Genomic DNA, 27,394 nt, shown 5'->3' with positions numbered 1-27,394 from the left:
GAGTACTACAGGACTTCAAAACAAGTTAATAGGAAATCAAAAAGAGTTACTATTTATATATCCTAATTTTTTGAATTTTTTCTTTAATTAAGACAAACATAAGAAATGACTAAGTAATTTTTTTAAAGCAATAAGGGGGAGATTGAGATAAAACAGGACATAACAATATAACAATAGAGGTCACAGCATGACTGTTTCAACAACCTAGTACTTCACCACCATATAACCTGACTTAATAGTAGTTACCATAGTGTCTTTTTCCTTGAAATATTTGGATAAAACTTCTAACGGATATAACAGCAAGTGTGTTTAGGGGTGTTAAATAGCTGACTGTATCAATGTTTGTGGATCATTGAACACAGCTGTTTGCAGTCTACCTGTTTGAATGTCCACCTTGTATTCTTTGATACTGTGATTTGAGGAACTATTTTCAAGATGATAATATGTAATATACTAACAGGTGATTTCTTACTGTTATGTTTTTTTTGTTTGTTTGTTTGCTTTGTTTTTTTTTTTTGTTTTGTTTTGTTTTTTTGTAGTTCTGTATTACGTGTACCCTTACACCGCTTTGGTTTGTTTTGTGTTTTTCTCTTTTTCCTCTTAAATAAAAAAATAATAATAATAAAAAATAAAAAAACACATTGTCAGCCTGACTGCCCTCTGCTGTCGGGGCTTCACAAAAGGCCAGACCGGTGGTGCTGCCTGATCCTGAACTTTGAATCTTCAAACCTCCTTTCCACTTGAAATCACCTGCCTCAGATATTTTATCAAAGTGACAGAAAGCTACTGTGTACAAGAGCTCTGGATTACAATGGGCCAAAAGCTGTTCTTAATCCCACTGAAGAGTTTACTGAGGATTTGCTTTGGAAAACTTTTACAGGGGATTTTATCTCAGAATGAGACCAGAACTTAACGTGGACAGTAAGGGGTTGTCTCTGTTTTTAGGAGGGGTATGTATGTGTGTAGATTTTATGAGGTTACTGCCCTGGAGGGACTTCTGTCCAACCAGTCTGTCTGTCTCTGTGTCTGTCTCCATCTCTGCCTCCCTCTCCTTTCCCCACTTCCTTCTCTTCCCCTCTTTCTCTTTCTGCCTTGCCCAGGACTGTGTTCTGGGAAAAGATGCAGACTACTGGGTATCTGAAGTTCTATTCCTTTATACTCTAAGCTGCCTCTTGAACACTTTTTCTTGATCAAAGTTCTTAAAATGGTCATCATAATTATAAATCATTAGTGAAGTGATGTTATTTATAAAGATAATAAACAGGAGAATGGGGGCCATGCTGTAGACACGGTAAGCAGTGGGATCCATGTCAGAGGGGAGAAGTCTCTGGTTTAAACCCAGGCAAATCCGCAAAGGATGCAGCAGCTCAATGCGCTACCTCCTGCTCAGCGCTCCACAGCCCAGTGGCTGTGGCCTTTCCAAAGCTTGACTTGACTGCAGTTGCCCACAGGCAGCAAGGTGCAGAGAGATTTCATAGACAAGATGGGCTGAGGGGGCATTCTAAATATTTTGCTAAGTGATTAAAGGACAAGGTTTTTCAAAGAATTTTCTAAAATTTAGGGGAAACTTCTGTACTTCTCAGTCCTAAGATCAATTTGAGGAATGAAATTCTCTTTCTGACACCTGTCCCCTTCCTTTGAACCTCCTTTTTATGAAATACAAACAATGGCAGAGATTAGGACAAATAATTTTGTTAGTAATGACACTGATTTCCAGCATATTTAGAATTTTTTCAAATCTAATCAGAAAATCGGGAGTCCTAAGAAGGGTTCTGAATTTATAGAAAACAAAATGAACTCAGCATTTGAGAAGCTTCAGTTAAAGTGAGAGTAATCAGTGAAAGACTTGTCATTGTAGTCAGAGAGACAACAGCCCTTGCCCTATGGGAGATTTAGGGGACCTCAGAGACACTCATGATTTCTAACTTGAGGGCTTGGGCCTTGGTCAAGAGATGTTCCAGATTAGGTCTTTGGGGATTCCCAAGGTTGGCAAATGCTGAACATTTATGGTGTCTATCTGGATAGCCCCTCAAAGCCTGAGGCATCCATAAGTGGAGCATTGGGAATTGACTGGATCATGCGGATGTGGTACTGTGTTTCAGTGCTGTGAAAGTGATAATGAGTTATTCTGTCCAATTTTGTCATATGCAAATTGGAGCTATTTAGTTATTAAAGTATTTTTAAAAAGTAACAAAACTCCAGTAGTCATTTATACAGCCTGTTTTTAAAAACAATTTTGTACTTTCACTACTCCTGTTCAGTATCATTGTTGAAAGCTTAGCTAGGGAAATTAGGCAAGAGAAAGTAACAGGAGATATACAAATAGAGATAAAAAAAAAAAAGTTAACATTATCTTTATTTGCAGACATTACACTCCTATGCTTCAAATACCCTAAAGACTCCACCACCAGACTTTTAGAGCAATGAATTCATCAAAATCACACAATATAAAATCAAAATTAAAGTCAGTAGCTTTTCTGTATACAACAGTGGACTAGCTGAGAAAGAAATCAAGAAAATAATTCTATTAAATATAGTTTTAAAAAAATAAAGTACCTAAGTATAGTCTAACCAAGGATATTAATGACCTCTACAGTAAAAACTTAAGAGCACTAAAGAAACAAATTGAACAGTAGAATTTGGAAAGACCTCCCATGTTCAAAGATTAGCAGAATTAATATCATTAAGATGGTCACATTATTGAAAGCGATCTACAGATTCAAAGCAATCCCATCAAAGTACAAATGACATCCTTCACAGAACCAGAAAAAATACACTAAATTTTATATGGAAACACACAAATGATCCCTAATAGCCAAAGCAATCCTAAAGAAAAATAAGCAAGGCTGGAGGCATCATAACACTCAAATTCAAGTTGTCCTGCAAAGCCATAATAACAAAAACAACTCTGTACTGGCACAAAAATAGACATATAGGCCATGGAACAGAACAGAGGACCCAGAAATGAACCCATACAACTACAGCCATTCATTCTGGACAAAGGCTTTAAAAATCTATATGGGTAAACAGGCAGCCTTTTTAACAAAGGCTGCTGGGAAAACTGGATAGGCAATTGTGGAAAACTGAAACTAGATCCCTATGCCTCAGGCTATACAAACATTAACTGAAAATAGGCTGAAGACTGCTACCAGAAAATATTAGAGAAACACTGGAAGCCATAAGCACAAAGACTTCATGAATAGGACTCTAATAGTGCAGGAAATAGTAGCAAGAATCAGCAGATGGAACCACACCAAATTAAAAAGATTCTGCACAGCAAGAGAAATAACTAATCCAGTGAAAAAACAGCCCACAGAATGCAAGAGAAATCTTTGCCAGCTGCTCTTCCAACAGAGGATTCCTATCTAGAATATGTAAATAACTAAAAAAATTAACATAAAAAAATAATAAACAGCCCAAATGAGCAAAGGAATGGAACAGGCACTTCTTAAAAGAAGAAATACTAATGGTTGGAAAGTAGATTAAAAATGCTAAACATCTTTAACCACTAGGGAAATTAAAAATCCCACAGAGATGCTGTGTCATCCGAGTCAGAATGGCTGCCATCAGGCATACAGAAAACAGGAAGAGCTGCCAAGGATACAGGGCAGGAACCTTCTACGCTGCTGATGGGAATGTAAATCAGTACAGCCACTGTGAGTAACAACAGCAGGGAGGTTTCTCAGAACACAGAAACAAAGATGCCATTTAATTCAGCTACAGCCCACCATGGTACATACCCACAGGCATCAAAAGAGATAAGAGCTAGCATACTGCAGAGATGCTGCCTGGCCGTATATATGGCAGCACACTTCACAGTGATTTCCAGAACCAGCTTCACTCGGACCCTGTCAACAGATGAACAGATACGGGACATGTGGTATATGTCCACAGTGGAGTGATAATTGTCAGGAAGCATGGAACTTTGTCATTTACAGAGAAATGGGTGAATCTGGGGATCATCAATTATCATGCTGAGCAGAATAAGCCGGACTCAGAAAGACAAATATGACATATTCTCTTTCTCATATGTGAAACCTAAAGGACAGGACCTGAAATTAGAAAGGACACAACTAGACAAGAGAGAGAAAATGAGGAGGGAGGTGAAAGGGCAGGTTATAGGAGAATAGATATGGTCAAAATAGATTATGAAATTTTGGATGTCACCTAAAATTTCTACTTGAACATATAATATCATTATCAGAAAACATATAACATCATTATCAGAAAAATTAAATACAACATTTAAATGTTCCCATTTTGTAAGTTTCCTCGGAATTAAAATACAGGTCCCATTTTCTTCCCTTGTGAACTGTGGTGTCAGTCCATTGCCATTGTGATATTCTCTGAGATTTTCTCTTAAACAGAGGGTGGTTGGAATCTGCACTCTTAGCATAACAGCTGGGATTTTCAGGACTATTTTCATTTTTGAAAATTTCCTAGAGCCGTGGGATGCCTAAAATACACAGATTTTTTTTTAGCTGTTTTTAGAACAATCCTCAGTATTCACACTAGAAATGATTTTTTTAAAAAGATGATAATTTACATTACTGGCTTGGAAATCAAGGTAAAGTTATCTCATACAGTGGTGCCTCTTTAGTTGGGTCAGAGGGGACTCTGTGGTGGCTCTGGCTATCAGTTTGGTTTGTAGCCTTTAAATTCTTACTAGCAGTAAAAATCATTTGTCACACGTTGACAACATTTAAGCCATTTAGAATCCTTAAGTGGCTAGTCTGGAGGCTATCAGAAAGTGTCTGATGACAGAACAGGCCAGTTTAGGACAAAGGACACCATGAATGAATCAGCTATGGGACACATGTCCCCTGGGAGGCATCATGTGAAGACCACAGACCCTTCGATGTGCTTCCTCCTAGGAAATGGACTTGTTTCCTCCTCTTTCATCTGGACCATGGCTCTGTTGAGCCAATAGAAGATGACAGGACATTATAGCTTCAGGCTCCAGCCATGAGAAACTGGCCAATCTCACTGCCTGTCTCTTGGTAAACTCACTCTCAAAAGCTGGCTGCCAGGCCTGGAGACAACACCGATGCTCCATTTGAGTGAGCCATGGCCACCACTGCAGCCACATGAAGAAAAAGCAGACCCAGCCCTGCAAATCTTCAGGTGATACGGTTACATTTGAGGTCCTGAGCCTGAGCCAGGCAGCTCACAGAACCAGGAGACCCTAGAGCACAATGCTGTTCTAACCTATGAAGCCTGGAGATGTGTTAATAAGCGTTCATTCAAAACACTTGGCACATGCACCATTGATAGCAGGTACTTAAACAAAATTTGAAAAGAGTCACAAGAAACATGACATAAGAACTTGCAGAGCTACCTTTTCAGACAAAAGGAAGCAAGAGCTAGAACTTACTGTTTCTGACATCTGTTATAATCTCATGCAGACAAAAGAAACCAAGAAAAAATCAAAAGCGCTTCATGTTTGGGGGTGATGAGAGGCAGATGTGTGGACGGCGCTTAGCCGTTGACCGCGACCCAGAGCCATGTGGAGTATTATTCTCAGTTCCCCTCTCTCCTTTCCCTTGCTCCCTGCTTTTTCCTCCAATCTCCAGGCTTCTTTCCCTCCCCTCATCAGCAGAGCCTGCCACGTGCCCATGACACAGACCAAGACCACCCAAGCAGGTGTGCATGGAGAAGCCGGTGAACAGGCACTGAGATGAGAGGGCAGTGGCGGGCAGGCCTCGGCCACAGGGCCCTGGGGACTTCCCAAATCCTCTGCTCACCTGCCTTGTCGGACGCCATCTGAGCACAATGAGCCTCTTCCTTATAAATTGTGTGCTGTATTCACTTTGGCCAAGCACAGCAGCAGAAACAGGAGACGTGCATGCATCGCTGCCCTCAATCATAAAGTCAGTGTGTTACTGGGGACATCTCGTGCCTCATTCTCTTTCCAGGTTCCGAGGTTGGTCACGCTGGCTATGATTAAAGAAGGAGCTACCATGATGGACGTGGGCATCACCTACATCTGCGATCCTGTGACAGGAAAGACAAAATTAGTTGGCGATGTGGACTTTGAGAATAAGGAACAAAATCTCTTTTGATAAATTAATAGGAAAAAACCTTAACTTACCTTCTTTGATAGCAGAGAGAGACACTTTCTATTGATCAACTCTTCTCTCCTCTTATAGAAGCGGTTGCTTGGCCTCTTCCTCTCTCTCTCATTTCCTTCTTTTCTTCTCTTCCTGCCTCCCTTCAAATTGTGTCTGACTTTAGGTTAAATATCTCATAATTCAGTTTTTAGTGAAAGAATTCTGACTTTGCAGGTGGCTGCTTAGCTACACTTAGCCATTTTCTGCCCTGTGCTCCCCAAGATAATGTCTGGGTAGTTAATCTGATGCTTTTGCCTTTGTGTTTAAAAAGGAGGAGGAAGGGGACCTACGTTCAAACTTCCATGGCTAACGAGGCTTTCAGCAGCAGTGTGCAGCAGTAAAAAGTAACTCTAAGCCATGGCAGAGGCAGTTCACAGATGCCTGGCCCCTATACCAGTTCTAAACGTTATCTTTGTTGGTCTCTTACCTTCCTGTAAGAACACCAGCTGGGTCGAAGGTCTGAAGATGGTGAAACTTCATAGAGACATTTTCACATGGGAATATTTTACATATAAGGGTGATCACGCTTGCCAGAAAAGGCGAGGGCTGCATCAAGCAATTACTAGTGACAGGCATATCATGTCCTCACAGACAAACTAACTGAAATAGCCAGTGAGATTTTTAAAGCTCAGATTTTAAAGTTTCAGCTGAAATTTGATCACCATCCTAGTATAGTGCTCGATAAAGTAAAAAATTACCAACAACCAGAAAATCTCAGGACTTAATCCCACATACCCAAGATCCTGGGGATAGCAGGGGTCAGAGCCAGAGGAAAAGGTTAATCCTGGAGGTCAAGGAGAGACAGACCCGAGGACGCACCGTGCGGCACTGCCCTCCCCACATAGGTGTGTGTGAGCCTGGCAGTTGGCAGCCCCCGCACGGCCCGCACATGCTGACTGGGCTCCAGTGCTCAGGCACCCCATGCGGTGAAGCCTAGTCTAGCAGGTGTGTGCTCCACACTGCATGTGTGTGTGTGTGTGTGTGTGTGTGTGTGTGTGTGTGCGTGCGCACACATGTGCATGTTGTGTGCACCTGTTGAGATTCTCGCAGAGTGACCTGGTCTCTCTTTTTACCTTTTGTGTTCCCTCACTCTGAGGAATGTCAGCAATTTATTTCAGTTTCCCAACTCCACTGAAAACTGACTTCATCCTCTGGCACTGTTATTCCGTTTCCTGGAAACATTGTAGCTACTAAAGGTTTAATGGAGAATCCCGTGCCTGAAGCACATAGATGGCACTGATGAACATTTTAGAGCTTTTATTGATATAGACAAGCTGCTGTGGCTTGTGTGCCATAGCTTTGTCAGCCCTGGCATAAGGAAACCTGCTCAGAGCCAAGCTCTGGGGCGAGCTCACCCTGGGGCTCACCACACTTTTTTTTTTTTTTTTTTTTTTTTTTTTTGAGATACAGTCTTGCTGTGTAGTTCAGGCTGGTCTCAAACTCACTGTGTATTCCATTCTGGCCTCAAACAAGACAATCCTCCTGCCTCAGCCTCCAGATTTGGGACTACAGGTGTGTACCACCACACCCTACCATACTTACCATGTTTTAGCCAGTTCTTGCCTTGTAGAGTGGTTCTGTGGTCTTAAGTCATTTCTGTGCCTTATTTTCATTAAGCATGGGTTTGCTCCTAAGCTATTTGGATACAATTTTTAAAATGTTCACCTAAGAGTGGGTGTGTATGCTTCACGGCACACACACACACACGTGCACACGCACACACACACACACACACGCGTGCTTTTCTGGCTGCATACTGGTGAAATCAGATCAAACTGTAATGAATGTTTTGTGAAAGGTAGTGGCACTGGATACAAAGCTGCAGTGGGCTGGGGACCTGAGGAGGTCACCTTACACAAAGCACTCTGGCCATCACTGTTTCTGTCCACGACAGCAGTGCCACGGTGTCCCCTTGTCCCAGGGTTCAGTTTCCTGGTGCAGTCAACCAGGAAATTATTCCTGAATTATCTTAAATCATCACAAGAAGCGGGATGGGCACCATGCCATGAGGTGCCCTGAGAGATGGCACCCACCTTCTCGTACCTGTTACAACTCTGTGGTTGTCACTGCTCTGTTTTCTTGGTGGGTTAGCCTCCTGCTGTGTCTAATTGATTCCTTAAATTTAACCTTGGGCAGGTGTGTCCAGGAAAGAACATATGCAGGGTCAGCATTGCCTTCAGTTTCAGGTATCCACTGGGATCTCAGAACTCAGCCCACAGCTGGGGACCATGGTGTGAGTGGTCCTCTCAGCTTTGTGTGTGCTGAGTTGTGGACATTCGGTAGAATGCTATCAGGTGATCTCATAAAAGCATAGAGGCTCCTGGACGGAGAATCAGAGCTTTGTGCTTTCACCATGAAATACACCTCCATGACTGTTGGTACTTCCCCTGTGACCCTGAGTGTTCTCGGAGCCAGCACACCCAGGAGGGTCAAGTGGGGAGAGGAGACCTGGGCAGCAAGGTCATGATGCAGCCACCAAGGAGCAGCAGCAGCACGGGTTCCAGTAGGCTGCAGAGGCTGTGGTCAGGACTTCCCTAGAGTGAGGGACTGTGGTCCACTGGGCAGGAAGGGTCTTCAGCCTGGCTCTGCCCCAGACTCACTGGGAGCCAAGGAGCGATCGTGGCTGCTCTGTATCAATGCCAGTTTCACTGTAACTGCTGCTGAGATCAGCAGAGTAGGCACAGCTGAAAGGAGCTGTGGATGTGAACAGTGGTGGCCACGTCACTGGCATTTTAGTAGCGGGAACTGGGCAGCCCCAGCACAGGACAGAGAGCCCATGCATGGAGATGGCTCATCAGTCTAAGGAGGCTGAGTCAGGGTGATGAGGACAAGGGTGTCCCACAGGAAATGGTGCTGGCATGGAGAAGCAGCACACTTTGGGGCCCACGGAGATGCCCTGACAGGACACAAGGCATAGAGGCAGCACACTAGGGGCAATGTGGTCAGGGCCAGAGACTCGGTGTGGAAAAAGTCACTGAGAGGGCCGCAAGTGCCACACTGACTCTTCAGAGTCAAATAATTCAGCCCCAGCACTTCTGCCCTTCATGGTGCACTGAGGAAAGTTGACATTATTACTACTTTAGCCCCTGATTATTTACAAGCCCAGTTAAGTTGGCTTTTAATGTTTTGGCAAATGTGTTAAAGGTCATCGAGCTAGTGTGGCTTCTCCCATTGATCATTAGGGTTACTCTGGTCTTACATTCCTGTGAATTTGTGTACTGCTATCTGTACACCCAGTAAAGGACTGCGAGATTAGTGTCACCTGGCTCAGATTCATGTCCGATGCCATAGTCACCCTGCCTTATAGTACAACAGTCTCCTGGGAGATTGTGTTTGTGACAGGATCTCACTGCATTGTCCAGGATGGCTTCAAACTCTCAGTGATCCTCCTGCCTCAGCCGCCCACTGGCGCACCCGGTTTCTTGCTTTAGTAGTGTTGCAGTTCTATCCACGCAGGCATTTCAGTGCTGGAGGTATTGTTTGCTTATCACTTTTTTGCAGAGTGGCATATGGGTGGCTTTTCTTCAGATAGCTCCAGGGACCTTTCCTCCAATTCTGTGTCTCTCTGGGCTCTTTGAGGAACAGATAGCGCCTTGGCATACATACTCTGCTGACCTACAAGCTTCTTATAGTGTGGATCCTCAGTTAGAGAACTCAAGGGAGTTTTGACCTCTGACAATACTGTTCCCTTCCGTCACCTGAACAAACCTCCCCTCCAGATTAAGACATCAAAAGAAGAAACAATTTAAAAGCATCCTTCACAGAATTTACTTTTGTGTTCAAGAGTTGTTTTCAGGCAATGAATGATATATCTGAACATTTTGGATTTGCTTCATAGATGAAGGAGTTTTAACAGCAGAATACAGCTGCTTTCGCCTGCAGTTTCTCTTAAGCATTTTGTGGTGTTGCTTGGGAAGAGGCTTCACACCTCCAGACAAGAAGCCTGTATCCTCCAGAGCTGCACACCGTGGCGGAGGCCGCGGTGGTCCTCTCCTGAGTGACACGCTGGAAAGCAGACTCGGGAGCTCCTAATTACCCTGCGCACAGCTGCGGTTCACCAAGTGAATGTGGCCAGCCGCAGTCTGGTAATGATCCCCTCTGTGGCTGCACAGTCAGCACTGCCGCATGGGAGAACTGGAGCCTTGCTACACCTAGCGCCGCGCACACCCAGACCTCTCTGTAATCCTCTGCAGCTTTAATAGCTTTGCCTCTGTTTTGCATGCATTCCACAGGGAGGGGGTGGGGCGCACAGAGCTGGACCGGCTGCTTCCTGCAGCTCCTCCCTCCTCCTGCCTTCAGGCCCCACCACACCCCTCTGCTGCTGGATTCAAAGCTGGGGGAGAGGGGAGGACCAGATGGGGCTGCAGCAAACCCTGGGACCCGGTGCAGGAGATGGGAAGCAGAAGCGCGCGGGGGCGGGGGAGCCCCATAGTGGACGTCCTCCCTGTGCTGTGGGGGAGGGGCCGCTCGTAAATAGGGAAGTGAGTGGAAGCACATTCCAGTGCTGATGAAACCCATTTACCTTGAACCAGTAAGGAAACCACATTTTATGGGAAAGCTCTGCCTCTCCAGCCCAACTAATATCAATCATTAGGAAGGGTGTTTTGTTTTGTTTTGTTTTGTTGCTATAGCTGTTTCAGGAGATGGCGTGCGTATGCGTTTCACATAGTTGGAGAGATGCATGACTTACACATTTGTGCCTTCATCAGCCAGTTTTCCTGCTAAGGCTGTAGCGCACAGTTGTGGTTAGCGAATGGTAGGTATCATAATGTGCTTCACCTTCCTGTCTTGTACAGTGCTTGGGTTGTTTGCATTTTCTTCAGAAGTATGTGTGCAGGTGGGTTAAGCTGCAGGACAGAGGGACACCTAAACCTAGGGTAAGTTAGCTTGCAGTCAAGCAATGAAGGGAAGGAGGCAGATCTCGTCACAAGGGTTACTCTCTCATCCATCTTAATGTCGGTAATCTTTGTTAGCACGTTCATAACAAAGCACAACAACACGGCTTCGACAGTAGAAATCTATTTGTTATGGTTCTGGAGGGTCCAGGAGCAGGGAATCAAGAGAGGTTAGTCTTTATTCCTTCTCCTCGACAGGTAAATAACCGTCTTCTCCCTGGGTCTGCATTGCCTTTGCTCTGCGCATGTCTACATCCATGTGTTTCCTGTTCTTCTAAGGATGTAGCCACACTGGGTTAAACCACACTAAGTGACTTAGCATAATCTGTCTTCCTCCTTAATGACGCCATCCACAAATACAGCTACACTCTGAGGTGCTGGGTCTCAGGACAGCACTCTCTGAATTTAGGGAGAACACCATTTATCCCCTAACCCTGCTCCACCCAGCAGTTGTGGAACAGCAGGAGATGGATTTTAAGTATATCCATCTGGAAGTGGTGCTGTGTCCTGCAGGCCTGAACACCGTCAGATATGAGAATCACAGAGATGTGGAATCAGACGTTTGGAGACAGGAAGCCATTCTCAAGTGACAACCCAGCCTGCACATAAGGACATGAAGGCTGCTGTCTTACTCGGAGGAAAAAGGCTGATCTTTCACTTTTCACCCACTATCTACACACTCAGGTTACCTGTTCTGCATTCATGCAGTTGTGATGACCTCAGGGGACAGACTTATGGAAGTTTGCTCTCTGTTGAGCTTACAGCTGCACTTAGAAATTTCCTGCAGAGCTAGTGGGTGCCCACTGCTGGGAAGCCACACATTAGCTCTGAACTTCTATAGAGAGGTGCAGTCAAGTTTGTACAGAGTACAGCCTCACCTGAATGTCTTCAGTTCTGACTAAACTCAGTTTATTGTTACATCATGGGTCAATATTTGACCTTTTGTCCGCGTGACTTCATTTTGGAAATTACAACTTGTCCTTCATTTTTCATATTTCTATCTTCTCTGAACTTATTTTCAGTATCTTAATCATTACTGGTGTTTCTGCTGTAGTCCTGCCAGTTCCTCAATTTAAATTCATGCTGTTCTCAGTTATTTGTTGAGCACCTATTATGTGTTAGGCTCTGGTACTGGCCCCTGTGATACAACAGTACCCTAAGCAGAGTCTCCCCTACAGCTAGCTTACGTGCTGGGCAGAGGAGACAGGTAGGTAGCAAACACACACGCACCTATGAGATATAAGAGGCTATATTCTGTGTTGTAGAAATCAAACAGGGCAAGGGAGCCGAGCATGATGGGAGGGAGTTGCTAGAAAGGGTGGTGAGGATGGCTCAGTGGTAACTTGAACACACAGGGAGAAAACCTGGTAGATGCAGGAGGGAGGAGCCCTCTCAGAAATAGCCAGTACAGAGACCTTGACAGGGAGCGTATCCCATGGCTTTGGCAAGCTGCAAGGGGGCACTATAATTGGATGCAGTAAACTCAGGAAAAATTGTAGGGTAAACCTTAAAGAGGGCGCAGCTGGGGTACCACATGCTAAAGAGCTACAGAGACTGGAAAATGATTCAGATTTGACTTGGAGTTCAATAGATAGCCATCGGAGAATTGAGCGAAAAGCAACATTTCACTTGCATTTTAACAGGATCACACTGGCTGATGAGTGGCACAGGTTTGTAGAGGTAAGAGTGTAGATACGGGTACCAGCTCAGAGACTATTGTGATTATCCAGGTAAGAAATGATGAGGTGTGCACCAGATGTAATGGGTGAAAGTTTTAAGGGTGGTTAGATGGTAGATATAATTTAAAAGGAGAGTGGGGATGATTGGTTCCATGATTACATATGAGAGAAAAATCGTCTGACTGAAAGAGTTCTAGAACAAGCAAGCGTAGAGATGCCAGTTCTCCAGTCCTAAAGGGTCCATGAATTTCATTCAGCTTCGTGTATTTAGGCTAAAGAGTGGGCAGAATGGGTGAAGTCACTCTGCGAAGTGCAGAGAAAACAGACAGGCGAAAAGAGAAAAACGTAAAAGACCTCATACTCTGCAGTAGGTTCAGCATAGTTTACTAAAGGAGCAGAGAATAACACCAACAGTTGTGTTTCAAACAGCTGAGCCTTATCTGGCATTTTTTCAGAATCTCCACTGGGCAGGGAATCTCTCCACAGAGGAACCATTCAAACTGGGCTTCTATCTGGTCAGAAGAAACTTTCAAATTTCCAACCCCTTAGTAAATGTGAAGACAAGAGAGAGTCTGGAATTATATAGAAACGCACTAGCATTCATCTAAGAAAACACCATGTATGAAACAAAACCCCAGAGAGGTTTTGGAGTTGTTTGCATTTATGTGTTATGTGTTACGTGGTGATAGATTCGCTTTCACTTCTTTTGTCTTCTGTCTAAACTTTCATGAAAGGCTGCTCCGGAGTCAGGCTGGCTTGGGTTTGAAACTTAGTTCTGTTGCTTCCAACAATTATGATCTTAGGCAAATCATTTCACCTCTCCCAGACTTGATTTTATCATCTGAAAGACTGAGATAATAATACCTATGTTATACGGTTGCTGTGAAGATTAAGTAAAATAATCACCTCCCCTGAGTAATGAATGTATGTGAAGTGCTGAGCCTACTGACTGGCACAGAGAGCACGCTTATGTCTGTCACTAGAAGAACATCACGCATCAGTCACCATCAGTCTCCTCAGTGGTTTCCTTGTCCCCAGCTTACTTCTGATTCTGTTTGTCCTCCACCCGGCTGTCCTGTGAATCAGCTGGGTCTTGTCCTCCTAAGCCTCCCCAGCAAGTCTCATCTGCCTTCAGGATTTTGTTCTCAATCCTGTGCCCCCACGGACTTTCCCCGAGCTGTCCCCCACGGAGCTGCATGCCTCTGGCATGGAAGAGTCCCATCAACCATTCTTTGGCCTTTACCATGCCACACTGGGTCTCAAAGTTCCTACGCTAGGGGTCATTTGTACAAGCACCTTCTGTGCATGCTTATGGATGCACAGTGACATTATTGTCACTAAATCTATAACGTCACTCTTGTGCTAGAGAGATAGTTTCCCCAGAGGTGCCCTCATGGGAACCAAAGCACCGCCTGCATATGGAAGCACACACAGTATTAACCTCTAGCAGTCTATGCCCGGCTCCAGATTCAGTCCTCTGCTTAAACAAATAAACTTCAGAACCTACATTGATTGCTGATATCCTCACTGATTGCCTCCTCAATTTACCCAGCAGATAGGGAATGAATGGGGTTCCTTTCCAGCCACAGGGCACGTAGCCATACACATTCTAGACACAGCTTCTGGGATCCCCACTTTCTAGGTTGTGTCAAAGTCAGCATCTTTGGAAAGTGTTTGTGGTACTTCGTAACTGGTATGTTCTACCACATGGGGAAGTGAAAACACATCCCCCATTTGTCAGGAAACGTGATTCTTTAGAACTGTTTCACTTTCATAGAACTATTGATCGGTGATGTAAAGAATAAAAGTATCAACTTATCTTCCGGTGCTAATCATCTATGACTTTATTGTGATGGTCTGATTCATGCAGACAGCTTTTCACAAACCCCCCGAGTCCAGCTTTAACATATAGGAAGACTAATGCTTCCACGTAGAACTAAGATGCCTCACTTCCTGAAAAACTTAATGGGAGATGCAAAAGAAATTCTCCGGTAGAGACTGCCCCTAACCCTGAGATTACAGTGCTCACACAGGTCACTTTGTCAAAGAAGTCAAACCACTGCTGGTCACTGTGAGATCTTCATTGCCCGCTAACGGCTTATACAACTGACCAGGTGGTTATTGCGAAGAGTCAGTGGAGTCGTCCCCTTAGGAGAGCGTGTTTCACAGAGGCCCCTGCTTTGCATTGTGAAAAAGAGTTCAGGTCGAAGCTCCAGCAGTGTGTATCCAGGAGCAGCTCCAATGCCTGTGAGGTTCTTCTGTGCTCACAGCACAGTGAGAATCTGTGGTTGGTCCACAACATCCTGTGTTGAAATGCAAACATCTGTGACAGAAAAGCTTCACCTCACATCTGGGGTTGATGGTGGCGGACCACTGAGATCAAAGCTCTGTCAGCAGAATTGGAGGTTATCCACACAGCCCGTCTGTGACAGAAACTGGCAGCGTAACTGTCACTGCTCATGATCACCACTGCTGCGGGAAAGTTTTCAGGAAGCAATGCCCACTTTTGTTGCTGGATTTTCTGTTTGGTTCCACTGAGGGTTTTCTATGTGCTACATTTTTAGATACGAACATCACAGGGGCACAAGCCAAGTATGTGGAGATTTGATTTGATATTAAAGCAAAAAGAAAGAATAAACTTTTGATAAGAGGCTATGCTCTGGAGTCAGGCTTACTTGTATCTGAGTTTTGTTTAGCTCTGTTGGTGAACCACTGAGCATTTTAAAAGCAATGCACTGCGCTGTGAAAAGGAAGGAAGGGAAGAAGGGGCAGGCAGGCTTAGCTGTCCTACAGATACAGACTGGCTGGAGTCCTTCTAATAGAGCTCACCAGCCTGACGACACCAGCATAGCATGTATAGAGAACTCTAGACACAGAGCCTTGCACTGTTTCATCCTTCTCTATCTCATTACTGCCCACCAGATGCTGGGACAGTGAACACCTTCCTGGAGTACACTGGGAAAACTTGTGGCAGCTCGGAAGCCAGGCAGACATGCCAGCAGAAGGGCAGGAGGAAGTTTTGCCAACTACCCAATCAATCCCTGGCTGCCAGCAGAGTGCAGCGGCCAGAAGTCACCTGCTAAGGGACCCTCTGTTCTCTGGTCCCTTGTCTTCCTAAGCTACCATTTATGCTAGCATCCAAGAAAGTGGAGTGTCTTCTCTGTACCTCCTGAGTCACTCTATTTCCCCAGACCTCTGCCGTGCAGGTTTTTCTGGTTGTTATTCCTGTACTCATTTTCTTGAAGGTTTGCAAGCCAGTGCCTAAGTGGTTTGCATTCAGCAGCGTGGGAAAATTCCCCAAGCATTTCTTTTAGCCAATTATACATCTACACTGAGAGATGGGAATCCAAAGGGAAGGAGCAAGACAGTTTTATTCTGCTGCCTTGCCATAGGTATAGGGAATCACCCCTATCTTCTTTGGAAAATGAATTTGGTTTCAAAAATCAGTCAAAAAAATAATTAAAACAGGTAACAAACACGCACCAACTTCCCACAAGAAAGTAAGCATTATACACCACATACATATGCTGGTAAACAATAAATGAATCTAAAAAAATTAGTTGTTATAGTCTGAAATCTGACAGGGGCCAGAAGTGACAGAGAATCAGTCAAAATAGAAAGTAAAATAATATTAAGAGCTTGAGACATTTTTATCCTCTCCCCATACCCCAAAACAAACTTATAGAGTACAATATAGTCTTCATTTTTTTTCCAGATTCAACTCACAAAACATATTAGCAAAGTGTATTATTTGGATACATTTGGAAATTTCATTTTGGGAAATGTGGAGTGGTATATAATGTATAGAAGCAGAAATTTACTGCCAAGAGTTAGAGAATATTCCACACAAAATGATTTAGGTGAGAATCCAGATCATTGAGTGTCAGGCTGGCGAAAGGAGGTTTGTGGTTCTCAGAGTAAGTGATGTTGTCGATGTCCGCTCCCGGCCGGCAGGAAGGACACACGACAAAGCCTGGCAGTGGACAACCTTTTCTTTTTATTTTTCTTCTCCGTACAGCCTGCCCTGGGATCGCTCCCAGCCGAAGCCTCCTCTGGTCCGCTCCCCGCGGCTCCTTCTGGGCTTTTACTTCCGGGCTTCTTCTTCCCCCCCAGGGGTGGCACCAGTATATATACGGATACAGTGTCCAATCATGTTAAAGTAAGCAAGGCAAGCTGATTGGCTAACATCATCAGTTGCCAGGCAGACTATATTGTTGAGCGGGTTGCTTACGCGGTAAGCAGGAAACTAACGTGCTCAATGGGAGGGGTAATCTACCTCAGGCTTTACTCTTTACTACAGGCCTCACGTCCGCCAAGTGAGGCGACCGGGCTCGGGGCTGCGGCTCCCAGCATGATGTCAGGGGCAAGAGTTGGGGACTCCCCTCCTTGGACGTCAGGTGTTTTCTTTCTTCATTTTCTTCTTCAGTGTTCAAGGGCATTTGGCACCCTTTTGCATGGCTAGTAGCATCCTCCAGGAGCCATCTTTCCATGACCTGTGACCACAGGTCAGCCATGAATTTTTTTTGAGGCACATGCATGGGCTACCTTCCTTCTCCCACAACCCCTGTCACTGCTTCAGCTTACACATGAGGTAACCTGTGTTCCCTGCATGTGGTTCTTCTGATACAGTAAAGCATTCCTTCCATTTTTAAGAGTCATGGAAGTGATATCCACCAAACCAGGCTTCCTTCGGAAATTTGATCACAGAAAAACAGAGTAGTAGTGGAGGAGGACAAGAGTCCTGCAGGCCCCCTTTTCTTGCTGCCTTTACCCCATGTCTTCCCCACCAGGAACATGTGCTCCATCTGGGAACGTTTCTTGAATAATCATCTAAAGATGGGCAGAAGCCTGAAATTTTGTGAAAATGCAGGGTGACTTTCTCTTTTAACTTTCTTCTAAAGACTTAAGCATTAGGATCCATTTTTCTCTCAAATTTTTCTTTTACAAAATTTATCTTTCCTGAATATGTATTAACTGAATTCACTCACAAAAGACTTGGTTAGAAGCTGATTCACTGTGAACACAGGAATGACAGTCACGCCCCGCTCAGCCTCAGCTCCTCTGTGCTCCTTGGGGTCACATGACCGCTTCCCAAGCCCACCTCCTTCTTTGTGCCAGCTTCAGCATGCACTTCCATCTTCACGGGTCTTCCAGATCCTCCGTTACATCAGTCACCATCGGCCCATGTTGCCGTGCTCTTCTTTCCTCTGTCTCCATTGCTTTCCCATTTGCCTTCTGTGGCTGGCGTGGCTCCTTCAGGTTTGGAAGAGTTATTGGAAATTTCACGTTTTTCCCTGACCCTGTGTCTGACGTCAGCTCATTTTTCTGATGCACTTTCATGAGATCCTGAATTTGTTCTCATCACTGTGCCCTTCCTTCCCTGCTCTCCATGGAACTAAGTCTGCTTTGTTAGATAAGAGTACAAACACAAACCCACAGGTTTTCAGTTTGCTTCCGTGCTGTCTCCAGACATGTCTTCCCAGATGTTGACAGTGCTTTAACCCTGCCTGTTAGTTTCTAATGATGCCACATTGGCTGAAACCCAGGCTCTGCCTCCCTCGTCTCCCATAGCTCTTCACTCCCACAGGTTGGCCATAGCCCTTCTAGCGACATTTCCAAGTTCAAGCTGCCTTCCACCAGTGGGGATTTTCTTGCCACCTTTACCCTGTGTCTCCCCTACCAGGAACACCACACAGATGAGCCGTCCCCTCTGTTGCTCATGGAAGAGCGGCAGAGCTGCGCCACACATGTGCATCATGCTGTGGTTCCAGCAGGTTCTCCAAAGGATGTGCTGTGTAACAAGCATTTCATGTGGGGCACATGTCATGCTACGGTTCATCATATCTTAAGGAGTTGTATTTTCAGTGTGTCTCTCAACTGGGCTGTAAGCTACAAGACACAGTAACTATGTCTCCCTTACACAAGAAACTCCTTCTGGAGCTATCTGGGATGGTTCAGAGCATGCATAACAACAGTGATCATCAGATACAGGGTTGGCACATAATGCAAGGCCAAGATGTTGGACCAGATGGTAGGTTATTAAAGATCTGGGTGACCATGGGGGATAATTTGTATTTTATCCCAAAGACTGTGAATATCCATCAAATGTTTGTAGGCTAACATGATCGAATCTGTGTTTTAAAGAATAACGGTGGATGGGGCTGGGGATTTAGCTCAGCGGCATAAGCACCTGCCTTGCAAGCAGGCAGTCGTGAGTTCGATCCCTGGTACCGATAAAAACGAAAAAGACAAAAAAAAAAAAAAAAAAAAAAAAAAAGAATAAGGGTGGTCATATGGCCGATATGGTATTTTGTGAACCAAACACACAATATATTATAAAATACACGGGCACACATTTATTCTGCCCCAGTGCATCCCACACCTTTGCGGTAGGACTTTGCTCTTCTCCAATGCTGAGCGTTTGAATTTCAGCACAACTTTGAGACTCTTTTTGAACAGTGAGGTGTTTGCACCTGTGACGCAGTCAGAGTTGGGGAGACCATCTGCACGGTGAGGATTTCCTGGGGCTTTGCTGGAATCTGCAGCCACCATGCAAGGCAGCCTCAGTGCGGTAGTGAACTCACTCCTCTGTAAACTTCCTCCATCGAGGTTATGGGCACAGCACTCCTCTCCTGGCCTCAGTTGGCAGCTCTGACTTTAGCCAGCAATCTCAGTTGGGCCCCCCAGAGTCTTGGGATGGGAGAGTCTTTAACTGCATTCCATGGAAGAGCCCCACATGCGCTGTATCTGCTCATGGAAACACTCTTCAGTTTCAAGACCCATAGGCAAACAGTCACCTCCGTCAGGGATTAACAAAGGATGCGACACCTGTGCTAGATGTGAGCGGGAAGGACACGTGTTTGCTAGGATGGTGCATTAGGGACAGCGGTGTGCAAAGCCCACTGCAGCACTTTAAGTCCCACACGGCCACACAGCACCCCCTGGGGACCTGTGTGAGTGGCACCATGCAAGTTCTCTCACAGACTGACTGCCTTTACTCTGCTGACTTTCAGAAACTTGCTTCAGACATCACCAAGTCATTGTTCTCCAAGCCCCACCTGCCAAGGACAAGCCCCATGCAGGCAGGCAGTGGGGTTGGACAGGTGTTTCCTTTGCCTGTATTGTGAACTTCACTGACGCTGAACCGGTGAAGGCTTGATGTACTTGACTGCAACTCTGATGCCCCTGTGTGTGTTTATTCACCTTCCAGGTGAAACCAGAGCAATGCCTGGATTTCATGTGTGCGGAACCAGTGTTCCTTTCGTTAAGTGGGTGCATGTACTCCTGACCCCAGAGCCCTCGGTAAGTAAACCTCTACAGGAAGTTACTACCTCATCACACTTCTATGTCTCTCTCCACTGGAGCATGCAGAGTACTTTACCCCATACATAATAGGATTAATCTTTAAAAGCATCATCTTCATAAGCAGACAGAACCCTCTCTGCCCTTGAGGGGAAGGCCATCCAGGGAGGTTATTCTTTCTGGTGATTGAACGCTTGGTATTTTCCTCTCTCTTCCACATGACTGAAGAGGGGCTTTTGTAGAGCATCAAGCGGAATTGAACTGAAGTCTTTCTCCCATGATTAATTTTGCCTCTTCAGCCACCTCTGGTACTTACAAGTATGATGCTTAGGATAGCCTTGAAGTGATGACATCAAAGCATTAGACTACAGAATTTTTATTTCTTTTCCTTAAATACAGGGTCTTGCTATATTGTGCAGGTTGGCCTGAGATTATGTGATTCTCCTGCCTCAGCCTCTCATGTAACTGGGACTACAGGTGGGCACCACCACTCCTGGCTCTTTTCAGCATTGGCAACTTTATCAGCTAACATTTACTGACAATGATCTTTTTTGAAAAATCACTTATCAGTACTTTCATATCCTCATATTTATGTAAAAAGATAATACATTAATCTTAGCCTGCAGCACATAAACTTAGGTATTTTCTCAGACATAGATCCTTGGGAAATTAAATCAAAAGTAACAGAGGAGAGCTGGGAGTGTAGCTCAGTGGTAGAGAATGTGCCTCTTATGTGCAAGGCCCTGGGTTCAATCCCCAGTACTACAAAAAGAAGGGAAGGAGACAGAACTAATAATAATCATCACCTGATCCAATTCATCACTATTTCTACCTCTTGGGACCATATATGAACTTTATCTTCATATTTATACACCTAATTTCAAACAGAAATCCTTGAAATACTGACACGCTTGAGCAGCTGCACTTGCAGGGATGCCCTAGGCTTCTGCCTGCTGAAGGACGCTCAGGGCTCCGCTGCTGCTCCTGGGCACTTGTGAAGCAGACCCAGAGTGCCCCAACCCCAGTCAGCCAAAGCCCTGTCCCAGCGCAGTCTGACCCTGTGCGAGCAGTGAGCGGGATGGAGTGTGTTGTTGGGTTTCCAGCCGAACAGTGTGCAGAAGCATAGGCGCTAAGTTTGGGGTTTTGGACAAGCATAATTTCATTTCCATCCCTTTGCCCTCCAACCAAACCTCGCCTTTGGAGCTCAAATACAATAGTGAATGCGTGAGAGAAATGTAATGTGGAAGAGCAGGGGCACAGTACCTGCAGACCAGTGGTTTAGCTGAGCCAATAGCCACAAAGAGTACAGCCACGCAGGCTGTTAAGCCAGCTGCGTAACTGCAGTACCAGCTGCAATGCAGAGCCACCCAGCTGCGGGCACCCACCGTGAACACACAGGGAAGCAAATCTATTAGAATCACTCTTCTTGTGTCTTCTTTCAGAAGCTCCTCCTAACTTTGTGATAAAACTGAGTTAATTTCTGGCATTTGAGCTATTCTTGGGATTTTTCCCCTGGTCTAAGTCATGGTCACACAGCTGTATGGAGACAGGGCAACATTACAGAACCCTAGCGTCTTTCAAAGCTGGCTGCAAACAAGGCCTCTGCAGGCGGGAGGGTGCTAAGTTACATCACTACAGAGAGCTACGCTCTTCTCCTGTCTTTCCCAGACTAAGCATGAATTTGTAAGCCCAAGTGATCCTCCTGCTCAGTCTCTGGAGTAGCTGGGAGTACAGATTTTGTTTTGTTTTTTTACTTACCACTGGGCTTTATCTATCTCAGCTGAATCATCTAATTATTATTTGTGTTAGCACATGCAATGGGCAAGTAAGGGGAAAACAAATTAAAATTATAAGGTATGTGAAGTTCTTGACTGGTAATAGTCACTCAACTAGTAGTAGATATGGTTGTTTGTTGTTTTTCCATATACAGGTAATATCCAAGGCAATTAATCTTTCAAAGTTGAACAACTATATAAAAACAATTATATACTCACAGTGGATCCCTTGGCATAACTAACTTTATTCTACTCTTTGTTTTAGAAATAGAACATTTTGTTTTGCATTGGAAATTAAGTTTGTACTTGATTCCTAAGGTACCATATTGCTCAGTGGTAGTTATTTTTATGTGTAATATCTCAAAGTTGCTGCTTCATGGATGTATGGCCTCCTATACTATTAGTGTAAACAGTAGTGGTAGGTTTCTTCACAGGCCCTGTTTGTGTTTTAAAGGCATAGTGTCTCCAGTATTTAGGAAAAGGTCCTCAAGGCATTTGGTGACACTACAGAGCCTGCTTACTGAGAAAGGAAAGCACAGTTTCTCCCCGCAAGCAAAACACAGAGCTTGAGTTATGCAGTAAGTTAGCCTAGAAACACCAAGATTGTCTAATTCCAGTCAAAGTCAGCAGGACTTTTCTGCATAGTACTGGATTTTAAATAAGGGCTGTTTCATTTACTTTCTGGAGTGCTTGGCTGGGCACAGAGAAGTGAAGACCGGAGCTCCCACAGGGGACAGGTGAGGGGGCAGAGTGTAGCGGGTTTCTTTCCGTCGCAGAGGGGGGCTGACATTACCAGAAAAGTGTGGACACTTTAATTATAAATTGGAGGCATGGGTGTTTGAATAAAAGCATAGACAGTTTGCCTTTTGTTGGATTTTAAAGAATTGCGAGGTATTTCTCTTTGGGATAAGATGGAAGACTACTCTGCAGGTAGAAGGAAGAGCTAAGTCAGAGCAAATGAGGACCAAGACCTCACAGTGGTGTGTGGAGAGGCTGTTCACCGTCTCATGTTCCCCAGCAGACCACGCTGGATGGAAGGAGGGCCCCGGAGAGCATCTGCTGATGCAGAGAGGCATTTGGGAAACGAAAATATTACTGTCTTACTCTCAGCATTCCCCTGGATTCTTCCTATGTGCTATATTAGAGTTTCATGTTGCCCGAGGCTGGGCAGTGTGTTAGAGAAGAGGGACCCAGCTCACAGCCCTGGAGGTCTGAGACGTTGGCTCTGGGCTTGTGGATGCTGTGGCCATGGTGGGACCTGTGTCAGAGGGTCATGGGCAAAACTGGACACGGGAGTGGCAAAGGGTAACTCTTGCTCTGTTATAAAAGCTTGGGTTCACAGAAAGTCCCCACAGCCCCTCAGCTCTGTGTTAATCTCCCTGGTGATCCAGTTATGTCCCACGAGGGTTGACTTCTTCAAGCTTCACTGCCTCTCAGAGCTGCCACCTTGGGTACCACAGGCCTAGCCCATGAAACCTCAGGGTGTTCACCCCTACAGTGTCCCCACCAGACCATCGTCAGGAGGGGGTCATCACACGCTGGCTCCCTGCTGTGCGAACAATGTGATCATGCTTATTTGGACTTCACTTCAAGTCAGTGTGATTCTTTTGCTTTTCCTACAATTTATAAAATACCCTAATGCACTGTTCCCTTCAAATACATTACATCCTCCAACCCTTCTTTCAAGAGGGCAATGTAAACTATGCAAAAATAGTACAAGATCTGGAAACTCTTGGCCTGTTTTCTTGGGCAAGCATCGGAGAGCAAACTTGCTGAAGATAACATGTCTCAGTAGCACGCAGCGAATGAGGTCAGATGATGTGTTACAAAGCGTGACCCGAACTGCTTTAAGCACTGTGCAGTCTTCTGAGCAGCTTCAGTGCTCTGGTTCATGAGGAGAAGCACAGAAACTCAAGTACCTGCAAGCACAAAGCCTTCACTTCTCATACTGTGGATGTAAAAACATTCTTAAAACTGGCTTCACACTGTCTCCCACCTCTCCAGAATCTGTTCCCCGAATAAAGTCTCCATACCATGGAACAAGGCTGGGTATGCACTCAGTAATGCAGATACTTCTGGTGTTTTTTGTTAGAGTCCCACAGGAATGCATTTGTCTACACACAGGAAAATATTGTTTTGACAGCATTAATTCAACTTAGTGAACAATGTGCCTGACAGTTTATGGCCTACTTCCCTTTGTGACCAGTATCACATTTTACAAGTAGTTAACTGGAATTGCAGGTAACTAATTGGGTTATGAACTGCAGGGAAACAGAACTGATATTCTTGATCTCACTGTGTTCTTTGTGTAACTTAGATATCATGACACAGGCATGTTTGGGTGTGTGAATGCATGCATGAGTGTGTGAGCATGCATGAGTGTGCATGCATGTGTTTATTACAGCCCCCTTTATTCTAAAAGTAACTGGAGGTTGTTAGATTTATGTGAGTAATGCACAACAGTCCACAGCAGTAGTGGCAAACATATGGTTTTCCTTTAAGACAAAAGATGTTAATGTATGAGTTGTTTTTTCTAACTAAAACCCCAGTACTCGGATTTAATTGCAGCATCTGTACTTTGTGATAAATCAAGTGGGTTTAGGGTTGCAGTTTGAGCCCTTCTCTCTAAAAGGTTCGCCATCACTAGTCGATAGGCAACACATGTGAAGGTGAACTTCTCGTGTAAATTTAGAAATAAGCATTACTTTCTGTTTCCTCTTGCAGCTGTGAGGAAGAAAGCCAGCGTCATCACTCCAGTCCCAGGAGGTGTGGGCCCCATGATGGTGGCCGTGCTTCTGAGGAGCACCCTCCTGGCAGCTCTGACGGTCATTGCTAGAGCACAGGGAAGAATGCAGAACGGTCACTGATTGACACACAGTGAGAACCTTCCTATTTACTACACAGCTACTTATTTCTGTTATTGTCTCTTTTTTCATGGATGGAAATGTCATGAAGGAGATGGTTCACAGTTTTCGCGTTTACTGCTAACAGAGTTGGAATTTTAGGGAAAACCAAAACAATGTGAATGAGAATTCTGTTACTCATTTCATGGCTGTTTGTTCACCATGTTAAAACAGTGAAGGGTTCCTAGTGAATACAATTTTTTTTTTTTTGTCTTTTTGAGACAGGGTCTCCCTATGCAGTTCAGGCTGGCCTTGAGCTCACTTTGTAGCCCAGGCTGGTCTCGAACTTGCAACGATCCTCCTGCTTCAGCCTCCCAAGTGCTGGGATTACAGGCATGAGCCACCACAACCGGCTGTGAATACATTTTAATATGGTGCGATATCACGCACGCTACGTTTTAACAATGTTGTATCAGCTAAATGTGCACCCATTTAAGATGTAATTTAGGTTTCACCATAAGTGTGCTGAGTTTATATATTCTATGTTTCTGTCAAATACTGAAAAAGAGCTTACTTGCTAAAGGAAAGATGGAATAGTAAAATAAATCCTGATGTTGGATAGCTCCCACATGCAGCCCACAAGGCCACCCCAACGAGAAGTGATATTCTGTTGAAGGAAAAAAAAATATCCAAGTCAGGCGAAAGACCCAATGTCATTTAGAAAGTGGTGATTCTGTCACACCCTGAAGGCCTATCCATCATGGTCATATGTATGCAAAATGTCTTAGGTTTAGCATTTCTTTCTTCACCTAAGAAAGTATTTGAACAGTAGTTTCACTGAAGAATAATGGAACAATCTAAAACACATACGAAATAAACTTAACATTGTGTTTTTCCACCAGCATCAGAAAGGAGGCTCTCATTAAAGGGCTGCACCTGACAGGTTTGTTCCCAAATTCAGAAACTGAAGAGGAAAAGATAGTGCTTTCAACATGCTGAAACTACGTCTTAGGACACAGCTGAAAATCTACAGCTGCATATCCACGATTCTTCCCACTTCTCTTGTGGCATTGGGTTCTCAAAAAAGGTGCGGGCTTTCTAGCACAATTTAAATCAGGAAACACATGTGAGCAGTAGCTGAAGCTAACTTGAGACCACTAAAGCATGGTGTTCACTTCTCATGTACCAGTCAGGTATGTTCATGAACCAACAATGATTCTTAGTTAATATGTGTCTTTATCAGTGTGTACTCTTGATCATTTTGTGAAAAGAGATTTGATGTTTAAAATTAGCAACATGCCAACAATAAAGCAATTTGAAGAAAGACATCCATGCTGTCTCTTTCTTTAAAGGTAGCTGTAAGGTTTTCGGTTGTTGCTCATACATTTGTTACATGCATGCTAAAAAAAGAAATGTAAGAAGTTCCCCAAACATGAAAGAAAAGACCTTATAACAGATTCCACAATCAGTCCAGAAAAGTCTTTGTCCAGTAATCCTGGCAGAAATTTAAATCCAAAGTTAACAAGCACATATTTCAGAAGGGGTCTCTTTTAAATTTTAAGGGTCCTTAACTCTCCCTCAAAATACAAAAATATGAAGACCGTAGTTTTGAGCCCATGTCTGTGGTGCAAGAGAGATTATTCTGGAATAATAGTCAGGACTCAGCCTGTCTAGAGACTAAGCATGTACTATAAAAGAAAAATTCTAATAGTTGCTTCGAACTGTAAGGAAGGCTTTATTCAAGACTGCTGCAGTGGAGGGAGATCTACAGAGAGGAGAAAATGCACTCTGCTGTGTACGCAGCAAAGACAGCTGGAGATCCCGAGCCCCTGAGCAGAGTGGGTCAGTGGGCAGGAGAGCACTAAAAGGACCTTGGTTGAGTGTCAGTTCCTGTGAAGCTGGCTCATTGGCCTTTTGATAATAACAGGGCACAGACTAAGATATCGAGGGGAAGAGGAACTTGATCAATACGAGGGTGCAGATTGGGGTGAGGTCCAACACCCGCTTCAGCAGGACTGCGCTCTGCTAAATTCAAGCTCAGGGGGATAAGGCCAAGGCCTGTTGAGAGGGGACTTTCCAAAGCGCCCAGCTAAATTTCACAGGAAGAAGTCTTTGTCAACCCAGAAAAGACTTCTCTGGTGTCACGACATGCATGGAGTCTGTGAAGTGCCAGCAACCAGTGGCTTCGTGGAGGAGATGGACACAGTGTCCTGTGCTGTCTGTGTTGATGAATAGTCTGTTCCCAGAGGAAGAACAGGTGTCAATATCAGGAGGATGGGAAACTGGGAAGGAGCTCAGAACCTGCCCAGGACAGCGAGGGCTGCCTTGCTGGTGACGGCAGATGAAAACGAAAGGCGTGTGTGGAAGAGTGTAGGGGGATGAAGGTGGGCTAACTTGCCAAACAGACATGCAGAAAACAAGGCAGAGCAGAAGGCAGACCACACTTAGTGGGCAGTGGGGGCTTCAGGCAGAAGCGGGGACTGGCGTTGTAAGTGGGTGTGGATTTTGGAGAACAGACCAGCTGTTCAAGCTTACAAGTTGAGCTTGTAATAGGTAAGTAAAATCAGAAATAATATCGGTGCCCAGAAAGGACTGGCATCTTTGCACCCATGGTGCAAAGTTAGGCTGCATCAGCACATGTGAGCTATTGAGTCCCTGCCCTTCCTGGGTCCCGCACGTGGATACGAGCAGCCATTGCCCCAGCCTGGGTACCTCTTATAGGTTAAGTGCTTCTCTTTCTTTCCTGTCTACTCTGAGGGGAGGATCCTTTCCTTTTTATGAATGTTCTCT

At 44.7% G+C, this 27,394-nt stretch overlaps 1 protein-coding gene across 1 annotated transcript in view; it reads left to right on the top strand.

Moving 5' to 3' along the window:
- Mthfd2l (methylenetetrahydrofolate dehydrogenase (NADP+ dependent) 2 like) overlaps positions 1–25,925 on the top strand; it is a 125,525-nt gene extending 99,600 nt beyond the window's left edge. Inside the window, 2 exon segments of the mRNA XM_063245229.1 lie at positions 5,916–6,037; positions 24,484–25,925. Coding sequence (XP_063101299.1) covers positions 5,916–6,037; positions 24,484–24,628 — 267 coding nt within the window. The 3' untranslated portion in view covers positions 24,629–25,925.
- Positions 25,926–27,394: the final 1,469 nt, after the last annotated feature.

Source organism: Cavia porcellus, unplaced genomic scaffold (genome assembly GCF_034190915.1).
Source record: "Cavia porcellus strain 051 isolate PalLab524CR breed Dunkin Hartley unplaced genomic scaffold, mCavPor4.1 scaffold_2, whole genome shotgun sequence".
Lineage (NCBI taxonomy): Eukaryota > Metazoa > Chordata > Mammalia > Rodentia > Caviidae > Cavia > Cavia porcellus.
The sequence above is the reverse complement of the archived record's forward strand: the minus strand, read 5'-3'. Positions and strand labels throughout refer to the sequence as shown.